This window comes from Mirounga leonina, unplaced genomic scaffold (genome assembly GCF_011800145.1).
Source record: "Mirounga leonina isolate KUSES-001 unplaced genomic scaffold, KU_Mleo_1.0 Mir_171, whole genome shotgun sequence".
NCBI lineage: Eukaryota > Metazoa > Chordata > Mammalia > Carnivora > Phocidae > Mirounga > Mirounga leonina.
The window spans coordinates 6,788,245-6,810,595 of record NW_023270436.1 but is presented as its reverse complement, the minus strand read 5'-3'; the positions used below and the strand labels follow the sequence as shown (position 1 = coordinate 6,810,595).

The window sequence follows — 22,351 nt, the reverse complement described above, 5'->3', positions numbered from 1 at the left end:
TTTATTTATTTATTTATTTATTTATTTATTTATTTATTTATTTATTTATTTATTTACGAGAGAGCAGGGAGAGGGGCAGAGGGAGAAGGAAAGAACCCCAAGCAGACTCCACAACAAGCCAGACGTGGGGCTTGATCTTATGATGCCAAGACCACGACCTGAGCCAAAATCAAGGGTTGGACGCCCAACTGACTGAGCCACCCAGGCGCCCCGCATTTCTTCATTTTTAAAAATATATCATGCCCATAAAGAGAGATGGTAGATTAGTGTTTGTCAGGGGCTTCAGGAACTCTACCAGACTGCTAAAGGGTATAGGGTTTCTTTTTTTTTTTTAAAGATTTTATTTATTTGACAGCGAGAGACACAGGGAGAGAGGGAACACAAGCAGGGGGAGTGGGAGAGGGAGAAGCAGGCTTCCCGCGGAGCAGGGAGCCTGATGCGGGGCTCGATCCCAGGACCCTGGGATCATGACCTGAGCCGAAGGCAGATGCTTAACAACTGAGCCACCCAGGAGCCCCGGGTATAGGGTTTCTTTTTGGTGGATGATGAAGAAGTTCCAGAATCAGATAGAGGGGATGGCTACACAACACTGTGAATATACTAGGGTGGATTTATCATTTCTAGGCCTTTTGGCCAAGATCAAGTGTAAGTACGGTTTGGGTAGGTGTCCTGGGCTGGATCAAGGTTGAGAGCTTGATGCCAGGGTCACTGGGAGTCGCACGGTATACTGGTTTCTTGAAAAATGGCTCGGGTGGCTGGGAATCCAGGTGGTGCATCTGGAAGCCAGCCCTGCCAAGGACACCTGGCCACCCACAGGGGACTTGCTTGCAGCTGCCAGAATCACAGGGCCATCTCTCTCAGGGGTTTCTCTGGCTTCCCGCAGTCGGTTGGTTCTCCTCAATCCTGTCTTCATTTTACTCTATCAGTAATAAAGGACCGACCCCTGGGCAGTCGAGAAGTGCAGGAAAGCGCTGGCTGAGCCCTCAGTGGGAAAGACACAAAGGCATTGACGTCAATTCAGATTTGTGTGCCCTGCTTGTCCGGACCCTCTCAGCCCTTCTAGGCATGTGTCTGAATGTCAGAAAGTGTCCAGCACAAGATAAAAATAAGTAGCCTTAAAAAAAAAAAAAGTGAATTTTATAGTATGTGAACTATATTTCAGTAAGAAAATAAATCGGGAGCTGCAAAAGCTGGAAAGGTCCTCGGCCTCTTTCATTCTCTTTGTCCCAGGCACCTGGCCGGTGGGTGGTAAAACTGAAATTTCATCCTGATTCCAAAGGCCATTCTCCTTCACGTCCGCCATACCGTGTGGGTACCCATGCAGCCCGGCAGGGAAAGGCCATGCTGAGTTTGAATTTTATTCTACTGATAATTGAAGGTTTCTGAAGCAGGAAAAGAGATACAATTCAATTTTTTGTTTTAGGAAAATAATCATTAGGAGCTTTATGTGAATATTTTTTGTTAGAAATAACAGTGGATAGGGGCGCCTGGGTGGCTCAGTTGGTTAAGCGACTGCCTTCGGCTCAGGTCATGATCCTGGAGTCCCGGGATCGAGTCCCGCATCGGGTTCCCTGCTCGGCAGGGAGTCTGCTTCTCCCTCTGACCCTCCTCCCTCTCATGCTCTCTGTCTCTCATTCTCTCTCTCAAATAAATAAATAAAATCTTTAAAAAAAAAAGAAAGAAAGAAAGAACAGTGGATAAGAATATTGAGGAAGGCTTTTTTTTTTTTGGATTGACTATAATAATTTTAGTAATTTTGTTACGATATATATATATATCTTAATGTAAGCTCTACACCCAACATGGCACTTGAACTCACGACCCCAAGATCAAGAGTCCCATGCCCTACCGACTGAGCCAGCCAGGCGCCCCAAGATACATATTTTTAAAAGCATGACTGAGGGGCTCAGTCGTTAAGCATCTGCCTTTGGCTCAGGTCATGGTCCCAGGGTCCTGGGATGGAGCCCAGCATCGGGCTCCTTGCTCAGTGGGAAGCCTGCTTCTCCCTCTCCCACTCGCCCTGCTTGTGTTCCCTCTCTCACTATGTCTCTCTCTGTCAAACAAATACATAAAATCTTTAAAAAAAAAAATATGTGTTTTAATAAATTCTGAGATCGGTTTCCATAATCAAACAAAAGGTAGAGGAAGAGAGAGAAGCAGTTGGGCACTGTTTGCCTATGAAAAGTCAACCTGTCCTTAGTGTTGGTCTACTTTCTCTAAAGTTGAATTTCTCTGCTGTGTAGCACGGCAGGCCTTATGTCAAATTCTCTTCAGATTTATAGGAGTAAGCAGTTTTAAATAAACACATAGGGCGTTCCAGCTGAGCTCTGGAACCACTGGCTGCCTGATGCATATAAGAAGGGTGATCAGACCCTGTGAGTCTGCGAGGGCCACCATGACAAAAGGTCCACAGACTGGGGGCTGAAACAAGAATTTAGTTCGCCCTAAATAAATAAAATCTTAAGAAAATAAAAATAAAGAAAAATAAAGAACCTATCTCCAAATACTGTCACATTCGAAGATGCTGGGGGTTAGGATTTCAACAAAGCAGTTCAGTCAGATGCTCTGGCTCCATGTCGCACTCCAAGAGTTTGCAAGAGTTAAGGAAAACGGTTACATGAGAATCACCCAATCTAGAGGTTACCAGCAACCACAATAGATTCTGGCTCATACTTAATATCCTGTCCTAACTTCCCCTTCAGTGTCTCTGGGGCAGAGGTCTTGCCTGACACAGGAGAGAACCAGGGACAGATGGAGAAGTGAGGGATAGGAGCGAGGATGAACTAGAAGCAGGGACAGTTACTCTACGGATTCTGCTCCCACCCATTTTTTGTTAGTTTCAGTCAGGTGAAATTCACACAACGTATCCATGTGGTGGCATTTAGTACATTCAATGTTGTGCAGCACCCCTCTGTCTTGTTCCCAAACATTTTCATCACCCCAAAAGGAGACCCCACACCGGTTAGCAGTCGCTCCCCATTCCCCCCTCCCCCAGCCCCTGGCAGCCACCACACCATTCTACCTTCTGTCTCTGTGGATTTACCTGTTCTGGACATTTCATATAAATGGAATCATACGCTATGTGGGCCTTTTTTGTCCGGCTTCTTCCAGTCAGCATAAAGTTTTCCATGGTCGTTTTGTGAGAGTTTTTAATCTTATTACTTTTTTTTTATAAACAAGCTTATTTTTGGTTACCTTTTATCTGTTTCCCAAGTGGCTAGCCGTAAAATCTTTAAAACATAAAGGGCATCTGGGGGCAGGGATGCAAAAGAAGGTGGAGGATAAGCTGAATCTGGTCAGATGGAGGCCTCATCAACAGAATGGGTGGTAGCTGAAGTCGTCAGTTGACCTAAGCATGCACACGTGTGTGTACATATACCCTAATGCTCATAAAGAATAAAAATTCAGGGGCGCCTGGGTGGCTCAGTTGGTTAAGCGTCTGCCTTTGGCTCAGGTCATGATCTCGGGATCCTGGGATCCAGCCCCACATTGGGCTCCCGGCTCAGCGGGGAGCCTGCTTCTCCTTCTCCCTCTGCTCCTCCCCTTGCTTGTGCTCTCTTGCTCTCTCAGACCCAAGCTGAGATCAAGAGTCAGACACTTAACAGACTGAGCCACCCAGGTGCCCCAGACATACATAGATTTTTGTATAACCACCACCATGTTCAGGATACAAATGGCTCTCACCCTAAAGAAACATCCTCACGCTCTACCAGGCCTATCGCCCTTTCCCTAACTTCTAGCAACCACTGATCTGTTCTTCTTTATAATTTAATCATTTTAAGAATGTTACGTAAATGGGATTGTAGAGTATGTAATTTTTTTTAAGATTTTATTTATTCATTTGAGACACAGAGATACAGAGAGAGAGAGACCGTGAGCAGGGGGAGAGGCAGAGGGAGAGGGAAAAGCAGACTCCCCACCGAGCCAGGAGCCCGATGTGGGGCTCGATCCCAGGATCCTGGGATCATGACCTGAGCCAAAGGCAGACGCTTAACCATCTGAGCCACCCAGGCGCCCCTACAGTATATAACTTTTTAAGATTGGCCTTTTTCTCCCCACTCAGTATAATGTCCTTGAGATCCACCCAAGTTGATGTGTGAATCAATAGTCTGTTCCTTTTTATTGCTATGTAACATTCCATGGTATGGACGCACCACACTTTGTTTAACCATTCACCTACTGAGGGACATTTGCAGATCCTTGTTTGTTTATATTATTATTTTTTAAAGATTTTATTTACTTATTTGACCGAGAGAGAGATAGCGAGAGCAGGAGCACAAGCAGGGAGTGGGAGAGGGAGAAGCAGGCTTCCCGCAGAGCAGGGAGCCCAATGCGGCACTCGATCCAAGGACCCTGGGATCATGACTCTTGCAAGCCCTAGGCAGACGCTTAACTGACAGAGCCACCCAGGAGCCCCTCAGATCCTTCTTTTAAAATGAAGTAGGGGGAGAGAAACCATGAGAGACTATGGACTCTGAAAAACAAACTGAGGGTTCTAGAGGGGAGGGGGGTGGGGGGATGGGTTAGCCTGGTGATGGGTATTAAGGAGGGCACATACTGCATGAAGTACTGGGTATTAAACGAAAACAATGAATCATGGAACGCTACATCAAAAACTAATGATGTAATGTATGGTGAATAACATAACATGATAAAAAAAATTAAATACCAAAAAAAAAAAAAAAAAGAAGTAAAAGCAGGGTGCCTGAGTGGCTCAGTTGGTTAAGCATCTGGCTATTGATTTTGGCTCAGGTCATGATCTCAGGGTGGTGAGATTGAGCCGTGTTGGACTTGACCGTCAGTGCATAGTCTGCTTAAGATTCTCTCTCCCTCTCTGTTCCTCCCCCTGCTCACGCATACACACTCTCTCCCTCTCTCAAATAAATAAATAAAATCTTTAAAATGAAGTAAAAGCATTGCAGATAGAGTTGAGACCAACTTCCATCCGTGTCCCTCCCTCCAGCCACAGAAGTAATCTATATCCTGTAGTTACTGTGCATTCTTCTCATCTGAGATTTTTGTTTTCTTACATATTGATGCTTCCAAAAACCATGTTATTTTGTTTAGCATGTCTTAAACATTTACATGTTATCATATTGAATGTATCTTTTTTAAAAGATTTTATTTACTTATTTATTTATTTATTTATTTATTTGAGAAAGCAGGTGCAGGGGGAGGGGCAGAGGGAGAGGGAGAAGCAGACTCCCCGCTGAGTAGGGAGCCTGATGAGGGGCTCGATCGCAGGACTCTGGGATCATGACCTGAGTCGATACACCCAGGCACCCCTGAATGTATCTTTTGACAACTTGGTTTTTGCTTTAGATATTATGCTCAAGATTCAGTCCTGCTGATACAGCTACCTCTGGTTCTTTTTTTTTCACTGCTACTTAGTATTCCACTGGGAGCCTGTATCCCTATGTATCTCTTCCCTTACTAATGGACACCTAGGTTGTTTCCTCTTTTTTCCTTTTTTTGTTTTTTCTTTCACTATTACAAATGGTGTTACAGTGAATATCCTTGATCTGCCTCCTTATGAAATGGTAGCTCCTTTAGAAAGACAAGAAGGGCCTTCAAAAAGGAAGGAAGGGGCCAATCACTAATTAGCTTTGAGAACAGAAACTGATGTCTAGAGCACCTTCCATGTGCAAGGTACTGTGCCGGGCAGCTTAAGTACATGATCTCAGCTTGGACCTGGGAGGTGCCTGGGTGCCTAAGTTGTTGGGCAGCCTGGAAAGTTCTGGGAATATTGACCCCAAATGTGTCAAGGTATTCACCCTACCTTCTTCAGTTCACATTGCTTATCTCTTCTTTTGCATTTTTTCAGAACTTTAAAGGTAAAGACTCTGGAGTCAGACCTCTTGGTCCCTCACTCATAGACTGTTGACTTCAGGCAAACTATTCAAACTCTCTGAGCCTCAGTTCCTTACCTGCGAAATGGAAATAGCACCTCCCCTATGAAGTTATCGGGAGGATGAAGTGAGATTACCCACATAAAATACTTCACTCAGTGTCTGACAGGTGAGTAAATCTTAGATATACTGGTGGCAATCAAATGATGATGCTGATGAAAGCAATGTTTCTCTTAATTGTGGGTCTGTCTTTGCCTCATGTTGCTTTATGAGAACCAAAAGCAGGGGAGCCTGGCAGGCTCAGTCCCTAGAGCATGGGACTCTTGAGCTCAGTGTTGTGAGTTTGAGCCCCATGTTGGGTATGGAGATTACTTAAAAAAATGTTTTTAATTAAAAAAAAAAAGCAGATCATCAGTACCATTTTCTTATTCAAGTATCATAATCAAGAGGAGGGATATTTTGTAAACATGTTGAAAAGGAACCCAGTTTTTCAACCTCATGACATCAGTAGGTCAACTCACTTTTTCTTCTTTTCGATTGTATAGGGAACGTCATGTACCTTTCCCAATACCTGTTGATGGTTGTAAATCCCTCTGTGGGTGTGGCCAGAACACTGAGTATATCAATATTTGTTAAGAGCATAGAAGTGCTTGCCTTTCATTTGCCAGGGCCGTGGGATTGTGGACTATAGGTCAAGCCTGACATTTGTAATGCCCTAAAGAGACAAGGTGGCCAAATCTTAAATTTGAGCTCCAAGAAAATAGCAACAACACCAGTTGCAAAATAGTCATGTTTCATTTGTCGTAGAAGACACAAAACTTAGTGAACAGAATGTCATGGCTAGGTATTTCTGCAGCTAAGCCTGCTGAAGAGTATTTCTTTGCCCCCAATTTATGAAGCAATATATAAAATTACAAAGACTTTAATTCTCCAGGAAGACCTTCTGAAGGGCTCTAAAACTCACATCTGGAGGTCCACATCCAAATGGGTTTGGGGCACGTGAACTGTGTGGCTTCCAAAGGTCAACTGATGACTTTTCCATTCTTTTGGGACGACTGTCTTATAACATGGCAGCAAGAGAACTGAGATCCACTGAAAAAAGTCCAAACATGCTGTGTATGAGTGGCATGGAAAGTGATCTGGAATGTTATCTGAGGAACACCTGGCAGAGAGCATGTCTTTACCCAAACAGTAATTTTATTTTATTTTTTTTTAAGATTTTATTTATTTATTTGACAGAGAGAGACACAGTGAGAGCAGGATCACAAGCAGGGAGAGAGGGAGAGGGAGAAACAGGCTTCCCGCGGAGCAGGGAGCCCGATGCGGGGCTTGATCCCAGGACCCTGGGATCACGACCTGAGCCGAAGGCAGACGTTTAATGACTGAGCCACCCAGATGCCCCCCAGACAGTAATTTTAAAATACCCTTTGCACCGCTGTTGTGTGAATCTTCATGACTTCATCACTCTTTCATAGAGAGTGGTTTGGGACCAGTCAGATTCTCTCATGTGAGAGTCTGACTGGAGAGACACAGGTATGGAGAGGTTAAGTCAGGTTCACAGCTAAGAGCAGGACGAAGGCTTGTGAGCTTGTCCCCTGGCGCTGCCTGACCCTGCTTTAACTCTCTCTCAGTTTCTGTGAGATACTCCAGGATCTTTCCTCACTTTTGATTTTTCATTTTTTGCTTAAGCTAATTTGAAGTGTGTTTCAGATACTTGCATTTATGAGGACCTTGAGTTGAACAATTATAATAAGGCATCTTCTTACTACAATGGGGGAAAAAAAAAAGGAATTTCCTTCTCAGGAACTTGGCTGGTAACACGAACAGCCCAGCGTCAATTGTCAAAGAATTTCATCAAAATTCCAGTTCTGCTTTGAAGAAGTTCCCAATTCAAACCAAAAGATAAGGGGAGTAGGAGATGATCCATGGCCCAATTTGGTTGTTAAATGATCCATTTCTGATACTTAGTGACCCAACCAAATGCCACCACAGGCCAGGGTACCACGGATAACCAATTCCTCAGCAAAATTCTGATTACAGAAGCCAAGTGGGGGAAGAAAGGAGTCAGGACCATTTGGGAAGACAGCTGCTTGTTGTAAGTGGGACGGCCAACAGAGCGACAGATCGTAATCCGGAAATATGTTGAAAATGAAACTTCAAGGTGTATTAAGGACCAGAATCCTAGATGTGAGTTAGATCCCTCTCTTCAGGCAAGGCACTGTGGGTCAGGTAGACTAATAAATTTGGAAAGGTAAGGGAGTTCATCAAATCAGAAACAAACATGAGTTTAAAGCCCCAATTTTATGGTTCTAGACTTAGGGGTAATCTCTTCAAGTTTGGAAGAGATTGTTTGGGAGCAGTTAAAATGAGGTCCTACTTTTTTTTTTTTTGAAGATTTATTTATTTATCTATTTGACAGCGAGAGCAGGAACACAAGCAGGGGGAGTGGGAGAGGAAGAAGCAGGCCTCCCGCAGAGCAGGGAGCCTGATGCAGGGCTTGATCCCAGGACCCCGGGACCATGATCTGAGCCGAAGGCAGACGCTTAACGACTGAGCCACCCAGGCGCCCTGAAGTCCTACTTTTTATATAATAAACTCATAGAACTCATAGCCCCCAAACTGGTACCCTCTAAAATAAAGAGGAAGTAATGGAAAATCAATGCATATATGATTATAACTGCCCCATCCAGGGGCGCCTGGCTGGTTCAGTCAGTAAAGCATGTGACTGTTGATCTTGGGGTTGTGAGTTCAAACCCCATGTTGGGTGTTGAGATCACTTAAAAAAATTAAATCTTAAAAACAAATAACTGCCCCTTCCAGCATAGAGACAGTACACATATGCTATACCACAGTGTGAGACTGGATGGAACACATCATTGGTTTAGTTCAGAATAACAACATTACTTGCTCCCATTTTTTAAAATTAATTAATTAATTAATTAACTTTTTATGTAAGTTCTATGCCTAACGTGGGGCTTGAACTCATGACCCTGAGATCAAGAGCCGCATGCTCTTCTGACAGAGCCAGCCAGGTTACATTAATATTGGCATTCCTCTGGACAGGGAAACAGAAATATTTAGTAGGAGACTCCTCTCTTAATAAATATTATTGATGATCAAGGATGATGATGATGTTCTTATTTTATAGACATGACAAATTGTGATTTAATTCTTTTTAAAGATTTTTCTTTCTTTTTTTTTTTTTTAAATATTTACTTGAGAGTGTGTGAGAGACAGAGTGAAGATGAGTGGTAGGGAGGGGCAGAGGGAAAGGGAGAAGCAGACTCCCCACTGAGCAGGGAGCCTGATGCCGGCTCGATCCCAGGACCCCGAGATCGTGCCCTGAGCCAAAGGCAGATGCTTAACCGACTGAGCCACCCAGGCGTCCCCCCTTGTTCCTTGTTCTATCTCCACCAACCATTCAGAGCAGCATCTGACACATCATTGGCACTTAATACCTAAAAGCTGATGGAAGGGCCCCTGGCTGTTTCGGTCAGTAGAACATGCAAATCTTGATCTCAGGGTCGTGAATGCAAGCCCCACCTTGGACGTAGAGCCTGCTTTAAAAATAAATGAATGAAAGCTGATGGAACTCCTGAGCAAACGGACGAATGTGAGTTAGTGCTGAACTGGTCTGAGTTTCCCAGCCAGGCTCGCTGCTGACTCATGCAGGGGAGACTGCGGGAACGTACTCCTTTCCTCTCAGCTCATCTCTGCCACTTCTTCCTCTTTGAGGTGATCTCTGCTTTAACTTTCTACTTCTAGGAATCAACGGGAGAACCGGGCAAGCAAAGCACTCCGAAAGCACTTCAATATGAGAACGTCTGTCTGTTCTTCATTTATTGCCATTTAAGCTCTGGCTTGGAGTCTGAGTCTCTCCCTTTCTTATCTGTATCTGAGTCAGGATGGCAAGGCAAGCCGCATCTTGCTAAAGAATCAAGGAGGGACAGGCTGGGGATGAAAGCATAACAGAAACTTGGACTGATCACAGACTCAAACCAGTACATTTCCTTTCCATCCCAGAACTGGGAACAGGAACTGTTCCATAGGAAATTCTTTCTTCTCCCTCCCTCCTCTGCAAACACCCCAGTCTGTCCCGATTCCTTTTTAAATACACAAATAGTCATAGCAGTATTCACCTAACCCTAAATGTACAGGGCCCCTGCAACCCTATTTGTACCACCCTTCCAAATTAAATGATTTTTACTTATTCCCAGCCCTTCCTCATCCTCGTCCTAATGTAGGTGTAATTTTTACTTACCTCTCTGTTGATGAAGCTCAGCGTCTGCCTCCTTTCCTTACTTGACAGTATTTGGTATTTTCCGTCGGGACACAGTTAACAACCCATAAAGGTCTCCGCTTAAGTAAGAAGTCCCTTTCTGTGAACCATCACCCAGACACATGCAACACCAGACTGTGCATCTCACATCAAAATTTATTGAAGTGGTAGATTTCTTATAAGGACAGGAACACAAGCAAACAAACCAGGAGGAACCTTCTCCCTCTAACCACTGGGCAGCATTTCCCTTTTAATGACAAAACCAAACAGAGGTGGGAAGCAGCCGTCTTCTCTGAAGCCTCTAACCCTCAGCCTTCCAGTTAGTGTCAACAGGAGAGGAATGGATTAGGCACAGGTCCCCGCACAAATGCCTTTTCTTTCTCTCAGTAAGACTGTTTTGCTCAGTCCCGCCCCGGCTAATCCCTCTCTCACCCCTACCGGTGAGTCTCTCTGCCCGGTGCTTTTCTGCTAAAGCTTGGCTGAAAGATGAATCGGTCCCTTGGAATGTGGGTGACCTACTGGCTTCTTTAGTGATTCCTGGCCTCCGCCCAGGGGCCATAACTCCCCTCCAACCACTTAGCTTTCCTCATCCCGGCTGGAGCTCGATGGACTGGGTATCGCCCTCAGGAGCTGAGAGCCACCCCCGCCTCAGGCAGGTAGGGAAAGAGGCCAGTGAATCACAGGTGCTCACGGGCGTCTCCCTGGCTCCAGCTCTGCTCGGCAGAACTGTGGACAGTTTGGCCATCTTCGGTTCTGTGAGTGCCAGAGACTGAGCAGAAGTTTCAGAAGCTTTACTCTCCGTTCCCCCCAAGAGTCCTCTGGTGACGCTGGACAACCGGGCAGCCCACTCCGCCACACTCCTTCTCTAAATCCGATTCTCCGAATCTGGAAATTCCAGGAAACCACAGGCCACGTCTCATGATGGTACTCTGTGCACCCAGCCAAACTCTTTCCCCGGAGACCTTGGTTCTTGGTGACAATCTCACTTCTTGGCTCGGGTATTTAGCGAGAAGCTGGGGTCGGATAAGACGGGTTCCATGGCTCACCGGCATGGGCCACCAAATTGTCTGGCACACTCCTGGTAGCACTCAGATCCCCCGTGAGCTCCATGCTTGTGCTCTGGTTATTATCTGGCTGTTGTGGCGTCTTCTTCCACAGGTAGCGGTTGATCAGGGTGGAGAAGAAGTTGGGAAAAGATGGGCTGGAGAAGTAGTACACCAAAGGGTCCAGCATGCTGTTCATGTAGGTGAAGCTAAGGGTGATGAAAAACGCCAGATCAACCGAGCGATAGATATCACAGCTCCTCGTGCCCACGGTGCGTAAGAGCCAGAAAATGCGTATGCGCACAGCCACGCTGGGCAGGAAACAGATGATGAAGACGATGGCCACCACCATGATGAAGTTGATGGCCCTCTTGATCTTGGCATGTCTGTCCATTTGTCGCTGGCGCAGACTCCAGATGATTCTGGCCGAGCAGAACAGGATGATGCCCAGGGGCAGGATGAACTCCAGGAGGAACATGGCATCATGCCACCTGAAGGTATGGCAGATGCTAAAGCTGCTGCATAAATTCGCATCTTGGTTCTTGATCAACATTTGTTTGTACAGGAGGTGACCCGTCAGGCCGATGGTGACACCCCACAAGAGGCAGGATATAATGGCCGCTGTCCGATTCGAGATCTTGTTCAGAGCATGGTGAGGATGGACCACCCGGAAGTACCTGTCCACAGCCACCACCGTGAGGAAGATGATGCTGCCCTGGCGGTTCATGGCCAGCATGAACAGCATCACCCGGCAAGGGATGTCCCCGAACCTCCAGTCCCACTTCCTCACATAGTTGTCCGTCAAGAACGGCAGGCAGATGATCAGGAGAAAGTCAGCCACAGCCAAGTTGAACAGGAAAATCCGGCTGGATTTCCAGGACTTGAGGTGGAAGCAGAAAATCCACAGGGCAAGGCCATTGCCCAGGAGCCCAAACACAAACTCCAGCCCCAACACCGTCGGCAGCACATTGGCTATGAAGTCATCCCGGAACACACAGCAGTTCTTCTTGTCTATTTCCAGAAAATAATTCTGCTGCTGGTGCAGGCTCATGAGTGGAACGAGTCGGTCCTAGCGAGTGCTCAAGGAAAGAGGTGTGTGTCTGAGTGGCGAACGCGAGGTTCAGCTCCCGCCTTTATGTCATGTCAGGGTGATGAAACTGGTGACTGAGTGCTTACCAGGAAACTACGAAATCCCTTAAAAAAAAAAAAAAGCCAGCAAGGCTCTTATGCAATCTGCTGTTTGCATAAACAAGTAATAAAAATCCCCCGGGGAAGACAGGAACCCACAAAGTTTCCTAAATGTAAAGGATAAGTTTAGGCAAGCCGACTGGTCCTTTGTGAATTATGGCAATGTGAAGGGCTTCCCTTTGGAAGGCTGCGTGCTGACATCCTGAGCGCTTAGCTTTAGAGAATTGATTCACTGTTGGGTGGTTGACTTACATAATGAACAAAACGACAACGGCAATAATAATTTCCTGTGCTAAACAGCATGGTTTTCCAGAAACGTTAAGAACGACTATGTAGTGGGGCGCCTGGGTGGCTCAGTCGTTAAGCGTCTGCCTTTGGCTCAGGTCCTGATCCCAGGGTCCTGGGATCGAGCCCCGCGTTGGGCTCCCTGCTCCACGGGAAGCCTGCTTCTCCCTCTCCCACTCCCCCTGCTTGTGTTCCCTCTCTCGCTGTGTCTCTCTGTGTCAAATAAATAAATAAAATCTTTAAAAAAAAAAAAACGACTATGTAGTATTAGCATGCATATGACTTAAGAAACAGTAACATGTATATGATTTCTTTGGAAACACCAAGGAGACAGTGACTGTCTATTTTATGAGGACAGACGTGTTGCATTTGATGCTTCCCTGCTATATTCTCTGTACAAACACGGATTGCTTTTCCACACCAGAACTTTGCAATTAAGCTCTAGTTAGGAAAAAGGAGAAAAGATACTTGAGAACAGCATACAATTTCATAAGATGTTTGAAAACTTGAACCTGGTTTGGATTGCCAGTGGTATGTTACAATAAACTGAGTTTCTGTTTGTTTGTGTTAGACTTTGATAGGCTTCTGTGCTCAAGTAAGCAATTTATTTTGAAGTATGTGATTTTTATTTATTTTTTAAAATATTTTATTACTTAGAGAGAGACAGCGAGAGAGGGAATACAAGCAGGGGGAGTGGGAGAGGGAGAAGCAGGCTTCCTGCGGAGCAGGGAGCCCGATGCGGGGCTCGATCCCAGGACCCTGGGACCATTACCTGAGCCGAAGGCAGTCGCTTAACGACTGAGCCACCCAGGCGCCCCTCTTTTTATTTTTTTAAAGATTTATTTATTTATTTCAGAGAGAGAGAGCACGAGTGGGAGGGGCAGAGGGAGAGAGACTCTCAAGCGGACTCTGTGCTGAGCGTGGAGCCTGAAGTGGGGCTTGATCTCATGACCCTGAGATCTCAACCCGAGCTGAAACTGAGAGTCAGATGCTCAACCGACAGCACCACACAGGCGCCCTTAAAGTATGTGATTCTTAAAAATCAATAAGCGTTATTTTTTTTAGAGTTTTAGATTCACAGCAAAATTGAGCAGAAAGTACAGAGAGTTCCTGTATCCTCCTGTCCCCCCACCCACAGCCTCGCCCCACTAAGTGCATGTGCATGATATTTTAAAAGCCTCTATTTTCAGGAAATTAAACTTAAAGGGATGGGACCTTTGAGGACTTTGAACTCTGCCTCACAGCAGATCACCATTTCACACATCATTTCTTTGCTTTTTAGTATAATTGGGTGTAACCCTATGGAACATTTCTATCCTTTAATATTTTGGCTATGATCCTTGCTGAGCAAGAGGTTCTAAAATGTGTTGCTTCTACTTTGAGTTAAAAATAGGAAACTGGGGGGCGCCTGGGTGACTCAGTTGGTTAAGCGACTGCCTTTGGCTCAGGTCATGATCCCAGGGTCCCGGGATCGAGTCCCACATCGGGCTCCCGGCTCAGCGGGGGGCCTGCTTCTCCCTCTGACCCTCTCCTCTCTCATGCTGTTTCTCTCTCGCTCGCTCTCTAATAAATAAATAAATAAAATCTTTAAAAAAAAAAAAGGAAACTGGGGGCGCCTGCCTGGCTTAGCAAGTTAAGCATCTGCCTTCAGCTCAAGTTGTGATCCCGGGGTCCTGGGATCGAGCCCTGCGTCAAGCTCCCTGCTCAGCAGGAAGCTTGCTTCTCCCTCTCCTTCTGCCGCTCCCCCTGCTTATGCTCTCTCCCGCTCTATCAAATAGATAAATAAAATCTTTTTTAAAAAAGAATAATATACACAGGAATAAATTTAGCCAAGGAGGTGAAATACCTGTACCCTGAAAACTATAAGACATTGATGAAAGACATTGAAGAAGACACAAAGAAATGGAAAGACAAATTCCATGCTGATGGATTGGAAGAACAAATATTGTTAAAATGTCTATACTACCCAAAGAAATCTACAGATTCAATGCGCTCTCTATCAAAATTCCAATAGCATTTTCTGTAGAAATAGAACAATAATTTATTTTTTTGTAGAAATAGAACAAAAATTCCAGTAGCACTTTTTTGTAGAATAGAACAAATAATTCAATAGAAAAAAATAATAATTTTGTGTACAGAATCACAAAAGACTCCAAGTAGCCAAAGCGATCTTGGGAAAGAAGAACAAAGCTAGAGTCATTACACTCCTGATTTCAAGCTATATACCAAAGCTATAGTAATCAAAACAGTATGGTGTTGGCATAAAAACAGACATATAGATCAATGGAATGGAACAGAGAGCCCAGAATAAACCCATGCAAATATGGTCAATTAATTTACAACAAAGGAGCCAAGATACTGGGGAAAGGACAACCTTTTCAATAGATGGTACTGGGAAAACTGGACAGCCACATGCAAATTACATTATACATGAAAATTAACCTATTTTTTCCCTCCCTCCTTCCCTCCATACACAAAAATTAACTTTAAAAAGGGGCGCCTGGGTGGCTCAGTTGTTAGGTGTCCAACTCTTGGTTTCTGCGCAGGTCATGATCTTATGGGTTGTGGGATTCAGCCCTGCCTCAGGCTCCCCGTTCAGCAGGGAGTCTGCTTGAAGATTCTCTCCCTCTGCTCCTCCCTGCACTCACGTGCGCACGCGCACAAGCGCTCTCTCGCTCTATTTAAAATAAATCTTTTTTTTTTTTTTTTTAAGATTTATTTATTTGACAGAGAGAGATACAGCGAGAGAGGGAACACAAGCAGGGGGAGTGGGAGAGGGAGAAGCAGGCTTCCCGCTGAGCAGGGAGCCCGATGCGGGGCTCGATCCCAGGACCCTGGGACCATGACCTGAGCCGAAGGCAGACGCTTAACGACTGAGCCACCCAGGCGCCCCTAAAATAAATAAATCTTAAAAAACATTTAACTTAAAATAGATTAAAGACTGGAACGTGTGACCTGAAACCATAAAACTCCCTACATAGGCACTAAACTCCTTGACCTTGGTCTTTGTAATGATTTCTTTGGATTTGATACCAAAGGCAAAGACAAAAAAGCACAAATGAACAAGTGGGACTATATCAAACTAAAAAGCTTCTGCACAGCAAAGGAAACCATTAACAAAATGAAAAGGCAAGATACTGAATGGGAGAAAATATTTGCAAATTATATATCTGGTAAGGGATTAACATCCAAAATATACAAATAATTCATACAACTTAATAGCAAAACAGTTTTATTAAAAAAAGGACAGAGAATCTGAATAGACATTTTTTCTAAAGAAAACATATGGATGACAAATAGGTACATGAAAAATGCTCAACATCACTAATCATCAGGGAAATGTAAATCTATACCAAGATGTAATATCACCTCACAGCTGTTAGAATGGCTATTATCAAGAAGGCAAGAAATAACAGGTGTTGGCAAGGCTGTGGAGGAAGGGGAACCCTGTTGCGCTGTTGGTGGGAATGGATACTGGTGCAGCCACTGGGGGAAACAGTATGGAGTTTTCTCAAAAAATTAAAAAAAGAAATACCATACCATCCAGCAATCCCACCTCTGGGTATTTATCCGAAGAAAACGAAAACATTAACTTGAAGAGGGATCTGCACGCCCATGTTCCTTGTAGCATTATTCACAATAGCCAAGATATGGAAAACACCTAAGTGTCCATAGGCAGATGAATGGGTTAAAAAAAGTGTGTATATATATATATATATATATGGAATATTATTGAACCATAAAAAAGAATGCAATCTTACCATTTGTGACAACATAGATGGACTGTGAGGGTATTATGCTAAGGGAAATAAGTCAGATGGAAAAAGGTAAATACCCTATGATCTCTCTTACATATGGAGTCATAAAAAAAAGCTCATAGATACAGAGAACAGATTGGTGGTTGCTAGAGGCAGGGGGTGGAGGGTGGGCAAAATGGGCGAAGGGAGTCCAAAGGTACAAACCTCCAGTTATAAAATAAATAAGTTCTTGGCATGTAATGTACACCATGGTGACTTTAGCTAATAATACTGTATTGCATATTTGAAAGTTGCGAAGAGAGTAAATCTTAAAAGTCCTCAGCACAAGAAAAAATTCTGTAACTATGTACAATGACAGAGTTAACTAGACTCATTGTGGTGATCATTTCTCAATATACACAAATATCAAATCTTTATGTTGTACCTGAAACCAGTGTAATGTTTTATGTCAATTATTCCTCAATTAAAAAAAAAGAAGTTAAGGTGATGTTAACTCGTACATTACAGAGAGCTTCCAATATTGCAGACCCCATGCATAAATGCTTTATTTTATTTTTTTAAAAGATTTTATTTATTTATTTATCAGAGGGAGAAAGAGAGCGAGAGAGCATGAGCAGGGGGAGCGTCAGGCAGAGGGAGAAGCAAGCTCCCCGCTGAGCAAAGAGCCCGACACGGGACTCGATTCCAGGACCCTGGGATCATGACCTGAGCTGAAGGCGGATGCTTAACCGACTGAGCCACCCATGTGCAAATGTTTTAAATCCATGATCGTGTTTTCCCCTGACTGCAGTCCACAAAGTGGGGCTCATTACTGATTCTGATTTCAAAATGAGGGAAGTGAAGCGCAGAGAGGTTGGTAAGATTCAGGGCCACCCCAGCCAGTGAGAGCAGAGCCCTGGGTCTGAATCTAGCACTGGCTTCAAAGCCTGTGTCCCTAACCATGAAACTACATGGACTCTTATGACACTATTGCCTCATTTGTAAGGCTGCACTGGATTGAGATCATCTCCTGTGGGTGTATTAAAGCACTAGTGAGATGGTTGGTATTTGTTTCCTGTCCTTGCTGCCTGTGAATATCCTGCTTCCTTCTTGGACGAATGTAGATTTGTTGGCGATATTCAAACCTAAGGATCTTTATTAACTTTATTAAGTAAGAGTCAGAAAAACTGACTATTGACAGTATTTATTTCCGGGAGCTGGAATTTGCGAGGTACCCTCCCCTTCTAAGTTTTACAGTTTTATAATATTTGTGTGTGTGTGTGTGTGTGTGTATTTAAAACAGTTGTTGGGACACCTGGCTGGCTCAGTTGGTAGAGTATCTGCTTCTTTGATCTCAGGGTCATGAGTTCAAGCCCCATGTTGGGCATGGAGCCTACTTAAAAATAAATAAATAAAATAAAAATAAAAACAACAGTCATGGGTAAAATTAGGAAAGAACAACAAATATTGTTAAGTTTGAAAAAAAGAAAAGCTGGAGGCCTGGATGCTTGGTCTGGAGCTGTCGTCAACTACCGTGAACCCTCTTAGCCCCCAAGCTTCTTCATGTATAAATTGAGGGATTAGGGGTGCCTGGGTGGCTCAGTCATTAAGCATCTGCCTTCGGCTCAAGTCATGATCCTGGAGCCCTGGGTTCGAGCCCCGCATCGGGCTCCCTGCTCATCCGGGAGCCTGCTTCTGTCTCTCCCTCTGCCCTTCCCCCAACTCGCGTACTCTCTCTCTCTCTCAAATAAATAAAATAGAATATTTGAAAAAAATAAATAAATTGAGGGGTTAGATAATCTTCCAGCTCATTCTATGATGATAACCGAAAGTTCACCACCACTCAGACTGAATATAAATTTCGGCCTCCCTGGATTCTGGTGCCTGCTGTGGAATTTCCGGTCTTCCCGCTGTGCCGAGGGCAGGTTTTGTCTTGTTTGTGTCCTTCTTGTATGTATTTATGTTTTTTCTTACTGGCGCATGATTGTATAGAAACTTGTGATGAATCATTTCAACAGCTAAGGAAGTGAGTGATCCCACCGGGTTTTGTGGAAAGTCCACTTGGAATCTGTGACTTTCACATTTAACTTGAATCTTTATGCCTAGTTATCTTATCACAGCCACTGAACTGGACTGAATAATTTTTTTAAATTAAAAATGATAACAACGAGGCGCCCCTGGCTGGGTCAGTTGGTGGAGCACGCGACTCTTGATCTCTGGGTTGTGAGTTCGAGCCCCGAGTTGGGTATAGAGATGACTTAAAAATAAAATCTTAAAAAAAAAAAAATGCTATTATTTATCATCTGTCTGCTTTGTGCCAGGTATTGTGCTAAGAGATTTGCGTACGTGATCTCATTTAATCCTCACAAAAACCCTGTGAGTGGTGTTCTATGATTATCCTCACCATCATTTTCATTACAGATTAGAAAACCAAGACTTAGGTTAAGTTTTCCCTGTTTGTCTTGGACTTAGCTGGGATTTGTGTTTTAGTTATCTGTTGCCATGTAGCAAACCACCACAAAGTTCAGTGGCTTGAAACAACCACGGTTGTATTATCTTTCCTGATCCTATGAGTTGACTGGCTCAGCTGGCCATTTCTTGTCTGGGGGCAGCTAGGCTCAAGCAGGACCCTGGGACCCCTGGCCTTGCCTCCCTCTCCATATGGCTTGTATCTGCCTATGTGGCCTCTTTGAGTGTTCTTTCCACAGGGTAGGCTGGGCTTCTTATGAAGCTTCTCAAGGCTTTCAAAAAACGGACAAACAGAACTTCTTACGGCCTGGGCTTGGAAACCGCACTTTCAGCACATTCTGTGGGTTAAAAAGAGTCATAGAGCTGGTCCATATTCCACCAGGAGGGGTCACATGAGGGTGGGAGTATGGGAAGTGTCGTTCATCGGGGGCATTGTGGGAGATTTGCCCCTGCAGGCCGTAAGTAACTCTGAGTTGGGACACTTGGCTGGTGGGAAATAAACCTCTGGACCACTACGGAAGATGAAGGAGAAACTGAGAAGTAGTAAAGAAATAGAGAGGAAGCTGGCCTTACCAGCTGGCAGAGAACTTTGAAAAGAAAAAAGAAGAGGGTGTGCCTGGGGGGCTCAATCGGTTAAGCGTCTGCCTTCAGCTCAGGTCATGATCCCAGGGTCCTGAGATAGAGTTCAGAGTCTTCCCCCTGCTCAGCGGGGAGCCTGCTGCTTCCTTTCCCTCTGCCCTTCCCCTCAAGTCATGTGCATGCAGGAGCATTCTCTCTTTCTTTCTCTCTCTCAAATAAAATTTATTTGAGCGAGAGTGAGTGGGGTGGGGAGAGGGAGAAACAGGCTCCCGGCTGACGCAGGGGGGCGGGGGCGGGGGGGACACGACGACTCTGGGCTTGAACCCAGGATCCTGAGATCATGACCTGAGCCGAAGGCAGACCCTTAACCGACTGAGCCACCCAGGTGCCCCAATAAATAAAATCTTTTAAAAAAAGAGAGAGATGGGCGCCTGGGTGGCTCAGTCGGTTAAGGGTCTGCCTTCGGCTCAGGTCATGATCCCAGGGTCCTGGGATCGAGCCCCACATCAGGCTCCCTGCTCCACGGGAAGCCTGCTTCTCCCTCTCCCTCTGCCCCTGCTTGTGTTCCCTCTCTTGCTGTCTCTCTCTCTGTCAAATAAATAAATAAAATCTTAAAATAAAATAAAATAAAATAAAAAAAGAGAGAGATAACCATATTTCAGGGTTTTGAAATATAGTGTTGAATTTCATGTAAAAAAACCTAAGGACAAACCAGAATAATCAAATAATCTTGAAAAAGAAGAAGAAAGATGAACTCACACTTCCCGATTCAGACACTTTACAGTCATCAAGACAGTGGGCTTCTGGCATAAGAAAAGACATGTAAATCAATAGGGAACGATTGACAGTCCCAAAATAAACTTTTGCCTTTGTGGTCAGCTGATTTTCAATAAGGGTTCTAAAATAAATCAGTGGGGAAACGAATAGTCTTTTTAATCAGTGCTGCTGGGACAACTGAATAGCCACATGCAAAAGAATGAAGTCAGATCCCTTCTTTGCTCCAAACACAAAAGTTAACTCAAAATGGATTACAGACCTAAATGTAAGACAAAACTCTTAGACGAAAACCGTAAGAGTGAGCCTTCACAACCTTGTCTTAGGCAAACCTTCCTTTGCATAACTCCAAACACACAAACAACGATAACAAAATTGATTATTGGACTTCATCGCTTTAAAAGAGTACGACGTTGGTTTGTTTTTGTTTTTGTTTTTTTTTTTAGTGTTTACGTCAGGTACTATTCTAGGTGCTTTATTCATCTAAATTCATTTAGTACTCACAACAACCCTATGGGCAGGTACTATTCTTGTCCCCATTTTACAGAGAAGGAAAGTAAAGCACTGAGAGGTTAAGTAACTTGCCTGAGGCCACACAGCGAGTAAGTAAAGGAGATATGATTTGAACCCAGATGGTCGGGCTCCAGGGTCTACACTCTCAGCCAGCGCACGCACCGCCTCACCCAGTACACCTGTCCTTTGACCCAGCACTTCCACGTCTCCGAATCTTCCTTCGAAAACTCTAGCACATGTGCCCAAAGATACATCATTCAGATTATTCACCATAGCATGGTGGCAAAAGGGAAAATTGGAAATCACTTAAATGTCCATTAAAAGGCCATTGGTTGGGACGCCTGGGTGGCTCAGTCAGTTGAGCATCTGACTCTTGGTTTCCACTCAGGTCGCGATCTCAGGGTCACGGATCGAGCCCTGAGTCGGGCTCCACGCTCAGCGGGGAGTCTGCTTAGGATTCTCTCTCTCCCTCTCCTTCTGCCCCTCCCCCTGCATTCTCTCTCCCTCTCTCTCTCTCAAATAAATAAATAAATAAATAGGCATTGGTTAGATAAACCATATGTGGTTTGTTTATACAATGAAATAGAGTTAAAGACCATGAATTTGATCTCTGTTCTGATGTGAGAAGCTATTCATGACAAAAATACCTTGCAAAACTATCTTTCTGTGTATCCCGCTTCAGCAACACAAAACGAGATGCATCATCTGTGTGCAAGTGTTATCACTTCTAGGTAATGAGATTAAGGGGAATGGAAGGAAGACTTCAACTTCTTTATATATTTGCATGTTCTTTTAATTCTGATCAAAAACATATCTGCCTTTGATAATTAAAGAAATTTAGTTCTTTTTTTAAAAAGCAAAGAATCTGAAAGGTTAGTCATGAATCTTCCAGCAAGAAGAGTTGTGAGGGGTGCCTGGGTGGCTGGGTTGGTTAAGCATTCGACTCTTGGTTTCAGCTTAGGTTGTGATCTCAGGGTTGTGAGATCGAGTCCCATGTGGGGCTCCACACTCAGCAGGGAGTCTCCTTGAGTTTGTCTCTCTCCCTCTGCCCCTCCCTCGCTCCTTCTCTAAAAAAAAAAAAAAAAAAAAGGAATTGTGAATAGACCTTCTCTCCGCAGTGGATCTCATGGCTTCACCTCTTCCCCGATTGCCTCAGACCGCCCAGGACCTTTCATTCTTTTCCCATTGACCTTCCCGCAGCTTCCAAGGGACCTTTCTCACCACACTCTCTCTCACTAGGATACCTTTCCCCACTGAGTCATCTGGTTGCCTCCTTTGCAATCTTCAGGACTAAGTTCAGGAGTCACTTCCTCTGAGAAGCCCTCCCTAACCCCCGAGGTCAGGATGAAGCCCTTGGGCTCTCCTGCAGACCCCTATGCTTACCACATTCACACAGTTACTCTGAATGGTGATTTGATTTTTTCCCTTGGTTTCTACAATAGAACCCACAGGATCAGGGGCTGTGTTTTCCACTTGTGTTTCTACTGTGCCTGGTACAGAGCTGGTGCCTAATAAATGTTCCTTGAAAGATGGAATGAATGAATGAATGAATGAATGAATGAATGAATCTTTTCAAGGGATAAAATATTAACCCCTTCCTACTCCTATTGTATCATCACTGGAAAGTGAATATGG

At 44.5% G+C, this 22,351-nt stretch overlaps 1 protein-coding gene across 2 annotated transcripts in view; it reads right to left on the bottom strand.

Annotated features, from left to right (window-relative positions):
* Positions 1 to 12,685, bottom strand: part of HCAR2 (hydroxycarboxylic acid receptor 2) — a 37,838-nt gene extending 25,153 nt beyond the window's left edge. Inside the window, exons 1-2 of one of the 2 annotated variants that reach the window (XM_035016917.1) lie at positions 10,111 to 12,685; positions 6,814 to 6,941 (exon numbers count right to left, since the gene is read on the bottom strand). In XM_035016917.1, the coding sequence (XP_034872808.1) occupies positions 11,131 to 12,222 (1,092 nt within the window). In that variant the 5' untranslated portion in view covers positions 12,223 to 12,685 and the 3' untranslated portion in view covers positions 6,814 to 6,941; positions 10,111 to 11,130. The remainder of the gene's footprint in view (positions 1 to 6,813; positions 6,942 to 10,110) is intronic. The other variant, XM_035016918.1, reaches the window with a different exon arrangement.
* Positions 12,686 to 22,351: the final 9,666 nt, after the last annotated feature.